The sequence below is a fragment of the Lactuca virosa genome, chromosome 6 (assembly GCF_052849685.1).
Source record: "Lactuca virosa cultivar CGN04683 chromosome 6, Lactuca_virosa_CGN04683_v6, whole genome shotgun sequence".
NCBI classification, from domain to species: domain Eukaryota; kingdom Viridiplantae; phylum Streptophyta; class Magnoliopsida; order Asterales; family Asteraceae; genus Lactuca; species Lactuca virosa.
Window position 1 is genome coordinate 19,155,347 of NC_136431.1, and position 10,709 is coordinate 19,166,055.

Consider the following 10,709-nt stretch of genomic DNA (forward strand, 5'->3'; position numbering starts at 1 on the left):
ATTATTATTATTATTATTATATATATATATTAAAATTCTCTTACCTTAGTTACAGTAAATTTGCAAAGGATTTGGAAAAATTAGTCCCCTGTCTATTTCTGTATGTTCAAATCCATCTTTTTCTTTGCCTTTGGTCTTTTATGTCATTATTTAAATTGTTGGTGCACACGTGCTCTTTATCAGGTTGGTTGTCCACCAGGGTTACCAGGTGTAATGCACCGCTTCTTTCAGGAAGTGATACGTGTTCTGTCCACGTCTCACCCACCGCCCCAAAAATCCATTCGTCTCACACCGCCTACTCTTCCAAACTACCCTCTCATCTATGCTCTCTATCTCTCTTCTTCTTCCACCGTTCCTCTTTTCTTCGTCCTTCGTTCTATCTCTGCCCAGATATTCCCCGATTTCACCTCCTATTCGTTTCCGACCGGAATCTTCATTCACATCTACTTCAGGCATCTTCCATCACCATAAATTTCATTCGCATCTTCCGATTGCTATTGCAGTGCAGTTTCACTCTTCCAAACTCTTTACCTCTTCTACCCCTCATTGCTGCACCCTCTGTTCTATCCACCGTCTCCACCGCCATGATTTGCAATTCGCTGTTTCCATCACTTCATCAACTTTTGTCGCTGGGATAGCACCAATCAACAGACCCGTAAGTTGTTGATTTTCCAGATTTCAGTTTTATGTTTTTGATTGGTGAATAAAGTTATAAGTTTTAATTTTGTTTCTTCCACTTATCTTCTACAATAAATGAGGAACCCTAATCTTTCAATTGACCCACCTACGTTTTATGAATTTGTACAGACATAACCGTTTTCAAGATCTAATTCCCCTAAAAAAGCTTCAAGTTCGACTTTACCAGTGGTGGCGATGATGATGATTTGGATTGGCTAGAACCACCCCCGAAGGTGGTTGTTGAAAAGGAAAAGCTATGTGAGAATTCAACTATAAAGGAGTTGAGGTATATTTAAAGTAGTTAACAATCACATATTTTAATTGGTTAAAGTTCACCTCATGTATTCTTTTGTTTTTCTTTTTAATCAGTTAGAGTTCTTAATTGTAGCTTATCAAGTTGGAAGAATTTTTTTCATCTCTATTTTGACATAATCCGTTTTATGGCAGGATAGTATTTAGTCATCAGGTTCACAACACTGCACACATGTTGATATCAAAGGTAATACAAGTACAAGTCGTTATGCCCATTTTCATATTGCTTTTTCCTTTAATAGAACCTGTCCATTGGTGTGAAATTTGTCTTGGTGATTAGGTTTCCTCTGCCATTTGTATTAATAAAATGTCAATTGGTTCTACAAAATTAGATTAAGCATCTATTTTTTCCAATAATACATATATGGATAAAGCGACGTCTGTCTGGATTAAGTCATATATGGGTGGGACTTTTGTTTCAAGAAGGATAGTGTCATTGAAAGTATAAACGGTCAAACCGATATTCTTCATATTCCATATGTAGAACAAATTAAAAAATAAAAAATAATAGCCTGCTTATAATTTCTGAGGTAATTTGTGCTCAACTACTCTACATGGAAATAACTCCCTTTTGTTATTTCCATTTTCCACTGATCATGTGAATTGTTAAATGTTGCAGCTATCTGGAGTCCAATGTGCTGGTAATGCTCACTTTTGGGTTAATGATGATGGATCTTATCAGGAAGAGGGACAGAAAAACACCAGAGGATATATATGGGGAGAGGTGACACCTTTTTATAAATATGTTTCATGTTTATGTTTTCTTTTTGTATTCGAATATTTTTTTAACATAAAGTTTTATTTCAGGCTGGAACAAACCTGGTTTGTGTTGTTTTATCACTATTCCATCCAAGACAATTTATCCCACTGGAGAGCAATTGAGCAACACACTTACTCAATCAATCCCAAACTATTTTGACCAAAATACCCCTCGAAAGCTTCTTTTAATTGGATGTTGTGGGTCTGGTACAAGTAAAATTTTCAAACAGGCTAGAATATTATATAAAGAGACCCCTGTAGTTGAGAAACTCTAGAATCATCCAGCGATGAAAGCCGCTTACAAGAGGAGAATGGAATTGGAGATGCTCCCCAGTGTTTCCAGTTATTTCTTGGAACAGGTATGTATAAAAAAAACAGCAAAATTACAAATTTAGTCCTTGTGGTATACCAGAAGTCGTGGGGTATGTCCAGCTGTTTCATTTTATTGCATATCAGGGACTAAACTGGTAATTTAGTCAAAAAAGTTAACAATGTAAGAAAACAGATTTAATAATATGTTATTGTGCGTGAATTTTTCAGGCTCTTGATATATTAAGAGCAGACTATATACCTTCAGATGTGGACATATTGTACGCTGAACATGTCACTTCTTAAAATGGTATTTCTCTTTCAAGCATTGACTTTTCATTCCCTCCATTATTTCCTGATGAAACCAATGACACAACTGATCAAAATAATTCTCTACTCAAGATCGTTTTCTTTTTAAAAAAATTACAATCTTTATTCTTATAACTCTGTAGAAACTATAACTTTGTGTATTTTAAACTAGACCAGGTTTCAAATCATAAGAGTGCAAGGAAGAGGCTATGGTTAAAACTGCAAATGGATAGAAATGTTTGAAGATGTTAGAGTAGTCATTAACTTTTCTATTAAAAAAAGTTGCATTTACTCAGCTGGAAGGTGGAACATGGATCCCAATATGGTTTTCTCTTAATAGTTTATTAATAATATAATGGGTCTTATTAGTTGCAAATTAATAAAAGTTTTTTTCCATGATTCGTTACGTTTTATTCTTGAATTATAGTTATTATTTTCATTTGATTAAAATAATAATAATAATAATAAACCTGTTCAATTTTGTTAAACTACTTAATACCTTTTCCTATTCTGAGCAGGGGTAAAGTCGGTAAAAATAGAGAATGACAAGAATTCGTGACTGTTGCATCACTGGAAGGTTGTTTGGATTAAACAATAATTCTGTGGCATTGCAATAAACTGAGCCAGGTGTAATATGCAAAAAAAAATAATAATAATAAAGCATCTGGATTTTGTTACTATAATGATCTATTTTTTTTGTTTTTTAAAGCTTCTACATATTTATATGTTATTTCCTTCTTTGTTTCACACCTATTGGGACCTAATTATATTATAATTTTTTTTATTTATATATGAAATTTGGGAAAATGAAGGAAAATATGTCAGCTTTACTTGATTGTTTAAAACAGTATGTATCAAAAATCAGATTTTTTTATTTTTTTCATCATACTTAACGTATTTTTTTGTGTTATCATTATGTATTTTTTTTTTAGCAAAGGGCATTTTGGTCAGTCGTAGAAAATAATAGGTAGTTGAAATCCATTTATATTATTTCTATTTGGAAATTTTTACAAAATCAGCACTTAAGGGATCCCAAAGCTGCGAAGAGCTTATCAAGATATAGATAAAACTGCCAAGTAATTTGCAGTCCTCACACCTGGCTCTCAACTGTTGCAGCCAGTTTACTCATCATAGCATGTCTAGCAATCAACCGGTCTGCCTGACTGCATAGAAGGTAATAACAAAGAATGAGGTCCACGAAATGCATTTTTATGCAGTCCAACTTTTTGAAGGGTATATTGGTCATTTTCTTATATGTTTTCTATTCTCCTTCATTTATAGATTCCATTGGGTTTGAAGCTACAAGGGAGACCTGATACAGGGCAAGGAGGAGGAATTGGAGCAGTACCCACGAGAGGAAGCAGTTGGACTGGTGCTGCCTTTGACTAAATTTAGTTAAAATGATTTTGTACCCAACATATGTGTTTTAAAAAGAGAATATATCGCAGTTTGCTTCTACTTTACTTCATTTTTTAAGCATCATACCTTCATAGTCAACCAATTATAGCATCCTACTTCTACGACAAACGACTGATAAACGATGACACCATCTTTAACGTAATGTCTTCCATCCGTTGTCTTTGACATTAGTGTCGAATCCAACCCCCGCGGAGCGGGGCTTCTTTTCTAGTTATTATTATTATTATTATTTTATGAATTTATACATACATATGTATATATACGTATTTATGTGTATTAAAAATGTTTTTATATGTATAAATAAAACTTTATATGTTTATATATGTTTTTATACGTATGAATAGATTTTATATGTATGAAAAAAGTTTTTATATGTATATTATTATTATAAGTATTAAAAAAACGTATTTATATATTTAAAATCGTATTTATGTGTATATATACGTATTTATGTGTATTAAAAATGTTTTTATATGATAAATAAAATTTTATATGTTTATATATGTTTTGAAAAAAGTTTTTATACGTATATTATTATTATGTGTATTAAAAAAAATGTGTATATATATATATATATATATATATATATATATATATATAATCGTATTTATTTGTATATATACGTATTTATGTGTATTAAAAGAAATTAGGGAATAAAGATTATGGTGATTTGGACATTTTTTTAATATACATAAATACGTATATATAAAAATAAATACGATTATATATATATATATATATATATATATAAATTAAGTAAATATTATTAATAATAATAATAATAAGAATAATAAATAATAACCTGCGTTACATCTATTAAGTACAATATTTCAGGAGAAGTTTCCAACAAACCTACTTGGTCTGGTGGTAAAGATCTTTGTTTTATAAGGAGGAGACCTGGGTTTGAAACCCCCCAGCTCCAATTTTCCGTCCATGCGTTTTTTCCTAACAATGCCAACAACGCTGGCGACTCAGCAATCTCGCCTAATCAGCTAAAGGGTGACCGGGTAACTAAGGTAAAATTCGTCCATGCCAACAACGCTGGCGACTCAGCAATCTCGCCTAATCAGCTAAAGGGTGACCGGGTAACTAAGGTAAAATTCGTCCATGCGTTTTTTCCTAACAATGCCAACAACGCTGGCTTGCCATGTAATATCTGACTCAGCAATCTCGCCTAATCAGCTAAAGGGTGACCGGGTAACTAAGGTAAAATTCGGTTATGGGGTAAAAATGAACCAATTTTCCGGTATGTTGGGGTTTTATCGCACCAAAAAACTCACTTAGGACATAACCAAACATTTTGTGTAAAATTGGGGGCTTTTATGACAAAACCCTTGTCTTATTATACATATTTGTTTTAAAATGATTTGTTTACATCAAAATGATAATGCAGGTGTTATCATTCTCCTACTTATGTCAAAAGCTCAAAACTTGGGGTGGTAAGAATATTTTTTTTACTATAAATGTCCATGTCATTACATTAATTATTATTTATAAGATAAATTAATTTATAAGTTTAATTGTTATTTCCAGGTCAGCCTCAAGTGGGTACTGTTTGTTTGGGTCGAGATTGCATATTAATGATGACATGTCTCACATTTCAGAATTCAAAAAAACGTATGTCTTTTATCATTAATTAATAGCTTAATGTTTGTTTTTCTTTATTCTTAATCATTAATTATTTATATTGTTTAACTTCTTCATTTTTTTCTTCTTATATGTAGTATTGCTGATATGGATTTGAATGTTGAGTCTTCCATTAGTACTGCACAGCTTAACACCGATATTGTTGTGGCCAAGGCATAGGATTACTACCTTCGTTTTCCAATCAAGAACATTGATGATATTCCAGATTACAATGAGGTATACTTAACAATATTAATATTTTTCCATTAATTTTATAAATTTATGGCGCATAACACAATGAATATATATATATATATATATATATATATATATATATATATATATATATATATATATATATATATATATATATATATGAAAAAAAAATTATATATATTTTTAAAAAATTATGAAATCCATCATTGCTACTTCATCAGTTTTGATTTAGATGAAGGTTTGTATTCTTTTTATTGTCGTGACTGTTAAAAAAAAGTAAGTAAGAATAATGATGATACTAATGTTGAACCATTTACTTGTGATGGTTTGTGGTGGAGTTTCTGATGTTTACAGCAAGTAAGTTCATAATTTTACATTTATAAAGTTCTTGTGCCATTAATCTATATTCGAATGTTTCCAATTTTATTTCATTGTCTATTAAAATGTCATTTTATAATATTTAGGGGGAGAGTCGTAATTCGTGTTCAATATGAAATTGGGTCTGTTTCTTTTATATTGTTTGACCGTCATATTAAAGATGTTATTCACCATGGTAATCAGTGGCTGATGGAAAAGACATCAAAGGTAGCGTTAATTTTTTTAATCGTCAACTCATCTCTTATTTTGTTTTATGATATTAATTTTGTTTAATATATGTATTGAAGAATTGAATAAATTCATTTTAACTCATTAATGCATCCAATTCTTTTTAACATAAAAAGTTGTCTACAAATATGTCTTTCAACGATTTGTATTTTTTTTATGCGTTTCCTGTGCGTTTAACGAGGGTTATAATCCAGTTCCAACTATTCGAGATTCAAAGGTTTCTTCAGGATTAAATGCTTCAACTCGTTCGAATACTCAAATAATATACGCACAATTTTTCAAAACTAGTCTAGTATATACTAATATTTGACACTACTATAAGTTGTATATCCATATCCATTGAGGAGCATATATAAAGTAAAGTCCAAGCTTTTTAAAACTGCTACACTTCACGTACATATATGGGTAGTTCCTTCAACTCATATTCACAAATCTACATTTTTCAAAGGAACTTAAAGAAGAAACTTCAACTTAACATCACTTGCGATCCAAACACATATGTGTGATGATATTATCATGAGTTCCACTCTCTGACTGTGAGCTTTCCACATTACCATTAGTCAACCACTCCGCCATTAGCCAATTTCCGTGATAGATCAACATCCACCGTAATCACACTGTTTATGATTAACTCATGAAGTCAGGGAATAGATCTACAGCATCCTTTGGGAAATCCAATGATGATGAACTCGCCCAGTCTGTGAAGTAGTTAGATTCAGAGGTGGCCGGAGAGATGAAGGACGGTGAATAGCCTTGCAATAGTTCCTCATCGAAATGATTAGGAAAATTAAGTGGATGGAAATCATTATCATTGAATTCAAATACTGTTGGAGGAATGGAATGTGAAGATGGAAGAGTGCAACCCAAATCCCAGGTGTTAACAGTGAGGTTTGCTCTCAGATTTGAAAAGTTCTCACCAGCATTTGGTGTTGTTAGTTGGTGGTGGTGGTGGGTTGGCTTTATTTCATGTTTTTCCGGCGAAGGTGGTGGTGGTAGTGCCGACTGTGCAACACCATTGCAGGTGTGTATCCCTCTGTACGTAATCTCAAATACTGTCGGGTCTTTATCTGTTTTCTGCACTTGTTTTGTAGCCAAGCATTTCTGAACCTTTCTGTATGAGCATTTATAATAGCTTCTGCATGTTTTAGTAAAACTTACCATTAGGACTTGAATTCAATGACCATGTTACCCATCGTTAATACGTAATATAATAGAAATTTACCTTGGAAATTTGGCACCCAAGATGTCTTTCTGCCCATACTTCCTCCAACTATAACCATCATTATTAGCGTTACCCTCTATTTCATTATCAGTCAAGATTTTAACATCATTTTCCCATGGTGTTGACGCCTTTCTGTGACACCAATCAAGAAACAAGATTTAGATTCTGCACATTCATTTGGGTAAAAGATAAATTAATACACAACGAGAAATGAATTAAAATACCTCTTTTTGGAGGCAACATTTTGGCCAAACTCAAACTCATATTCAGTGCTTTGGGGACTGCTTGTGGTTATAGATGACTTGGGCAGACTAGATTCGGGCAGTGGACTTGCCCGAGGCTGCCCGGCTGATTTAAGAACAAAGAGGGCTTTGTCATATGAAGATAAGATCTTCTCTATCAAGAATTCTCTAGCTTCAGCTGAATCTAGATTGAGCCTTAGCTGTTTAGCCATTTCTATTCCTTGAGTTAACTCATGGACGACTGTCGTCTGTTCATAAACACAAACACTCTCCATATCGATCTTTTCAGTACAACTCTAGATGCAGGATGTACTAGATAAACTGGGTTGACTTTGAGTGTCAGTGATTGTTCATATGAAGTACGTGAGCTTGCTTCTATATATGGAGATAGAACTTTGAAGTGAGATTGTGCTAGTGTAATTGAGGGAAGAATGGAGGAGCTATATATAAACAGAAATTAAAAAGTTCTATTATTTGGTAGTGGAGTCAATGGTTGACCGAAGAAACCGAGTAAAATGCTTTTAGATTCCAACGTGGGCTAGTCATTGGTCAAATGTTGTAACGAGTGAGATGTATTTTCTGTTGACCATTTCAAAACAGTTAGTTCTTAACTACCACATTTTTTTATCCCCACATTAAAAGTCAAAATTTTCCTATCTCCTAGAATTGGTAACCACACATGCATGATCCTTGCTGGAAACGAAAAATCTAACACATAATATTATATGATTTGATGGTAAAGTAGCTTGAGAGGACAATGATTAATTAATTATCACATTACGAGAGGTAGCTTAATAATCGCCAAGCCAGTAAGATTATGTTTGAAAGTTATTTGTACCAAACTTAAGAATTATAAACGATTTGTGATTCTAAATTACGATTAATATAGAACAAAACGTTACGAAAGTGTTAAAGAAGTTACTAGGGCCTAACCAAACACCACAAATTAGTCTAGCTTTCCCATCTATGTTCCTTCTAGACTGAGTGTCAATGAAATTCATAGTCATATTTATCAACCTTCTAGAATCCAAACACATACCTCACTATTCTTACTTCTTAGTATATGTCATCACTACAGAAAAGAAAAAATATATTATAAATATCGATTTTAATATAGTATAAATGTCAAAAGACAAAAATATTGGTTTTCATTACATCAACGACAATGACTCGGAAAAAAAAAATTATTTGTAGCTAATTAACCAGTTAAGAATTATAAACAATTTGTGATTCTAAATTACATTTGATAATTTGATATATAGATTATAGAAATAATGATACAAAAGTGTAAAAAGAAATTGCTAGGGCCTAACCAAACACCACAAAGTAGTCTCAGCTTTCCCATCTATATTCTTTCTATAATGAGATTTGTCCATGAAATGAATATTCAAATTTATTAACCCTTCTAGAATCCAAAGATATACCTCACTATTCTTACTTCTTAGTATATGTCATCACTACCAAAAAAGAATAAATTTTTTATTATAACTTTCGATTTTAATATAACATAAATTTTAAAAATTTGGGTCTTCATGTCTTATTTACATCCACGACAACATGCCTCACAACTTTAGAGAAATATTATTTGGATTACGAAATATTTTACAAGTTAATGTATAATTAAACATAGATAATAAGAAAGACATTTCATGATTTATCTTTTTTAAGATGAAGCTATTGAACAAATGATACGCCCGTATACGAGGGCTTAACTTCTTTTTGGATTTTCTGATTATATGAATACAGCGGAAAAATCGAGAACGAGATAAAAAAAATAAGAACAATGATAACTTGATCGACAATAAAACAAGAAAAAAATAGATTTGATAAATAATCTAGACCTAGATTGAGTGTCGATGAAAACAAATCAAGACTTATTGATTTGAATTCGTATCAAACTGTCCTAGAATTGACGAGGGAGCGAGTAAGCAATTCAAAGGATAAAGTTCTCAAAATTCAATTTATTCATCAATGCTTAAAAATGTTCGACATAAAGAACTATTTATAGTCTTAAAATGCTCACAAAATAAAAGGAAACCAATAGATAAAAGGAAATTATTAAATAAAAATGAACTATCAAACAAAGACTAAAAATAACTCCAAAATCGTCTTTAGAATATTCCAGTTTTAGCCGACATCCACAGTCATGCATGTTCCATGCAAAAAGCCCTTAGAGTTCCGAGGTTCGCATCCATTCCGAAGTGGTTCGCATCTAGTCATATTCCGAAATGGTTCGCTTTCGCATCCAATCGCAACGTGCTTCCTTTTCGCATCTGATTCCATTTTCTCACTCATCATCCTGTTCGCGTTCGCATTCAACAGTGCTTTCGCATCCATAAGCCTTTTCGCACTCAATACTCTTTTCACTCAAATCACCTTTTACATTCGCATCAACAAACCAATGAAACCTCATCGATGGCCATGTAACTTGCATTTAGTACTCAATAATAAGAAAAGAAATGATGTGAAGTACTACAACTGAATATAATAACAAGAGAGCAATGGAATGGGCATTTCCTGTAATATTCTTCCTTACAAGGGATTAATCGTAGTTACCTATAACATTATGACAATATTCTTCTATGTTTGCAAGCACCTTTTGCCCTTTTGTTTAATAAAATCTCCAGCAGTCAAACAAACCCTAGAACGTGAAGATTTTATTTTATCCATTAGGGTATCCATAATACATTAAACTAATGGATTGTCATATTATCATTGTATATCCAATCAATTCTATCGTTTTTTTTTTCTATAATGTATTAAACTCCGCAAAGTTCAATGGAACATTACAAAGATAACTTATAATCTTTATATAAGAATTATAAATTTTCCTTTTTCCCATTGAAGAGTTAATAGTCATTGAATTCCAAGGTATCATCTCATAATGGTAGAGTTTCATCCATTAAATGACAACTAAATTTGTCACCTCATTCAACTCTCTCATTGAAACTCACCATTGTGGATGCTCTTATAGAAGGAATGAAAAATAATAATATAATGTATATTCATTT

The 10,709-nt window shown here is 32.1% G+C and overlaps 1 protein-coding gene and 1 long non-coding RNA gene across 4 annotated transcripts; one reads left to right on the plus strand and one right to left on the minus strand.

Annotated features, from left to right (window-relative positions):
* The first annotated feature begins 232 nt into the window (after positions 1–232).
* LOC145120532 (uncharacterized) lies at positions 233–3,835 on the plus strand. 3 transcript variants are annotated; one of them, XR_013714235.1, is made up of 10 exons: positions 233–655; positions 808–964; positions 1,126–1,177; positions 1,610–1,714; positions 1,798–2,108; positions 2,290–2,368; positions 2,540–2,670; positions 2,886–2,994; positions 3,484–3,541; positions 3,649–3,835. It is a non-coding gene; the product is annotated as an uncharacterized LOC145120532 (long non-coding RNA). The 3 variants fall into 3 exon arrangements; XR_013714234.1 differs by lacking the exon at positions 2,540–2,670; XR_013714236.1 differs by lacking the exon at positions 2,540–2,670 and having other exon boundaries at positions 2,886–2,944.
* A 2,752-nt stretch (positions 3,836–6,587) lies between these two features.
* LOC145120571 (putative WRKY transcription factor 41) lies at positions 6,588–8,126 on the minus strand. The gene is made up of 3 exons (XM_079056378.1): positions 7,681–8,126; positions 7,457–7,588; positions 6,588–7,369 (listed from the first exon to the last, which is right to left on the minus strand). Exons 1-3 carry the CDS (start codon positions 7,971–7,973, stop codon positions 6,862–6,864), a joined length of 933 nt encoding a protein of 310 aa, XP_078912504.1. The 5' UTR covers positions 7,974–8,126; the 3' UTR covers positions 6,588–6,861.
* Positions 8,127–10,709: the final 2,583 nt, after the last annotated feature.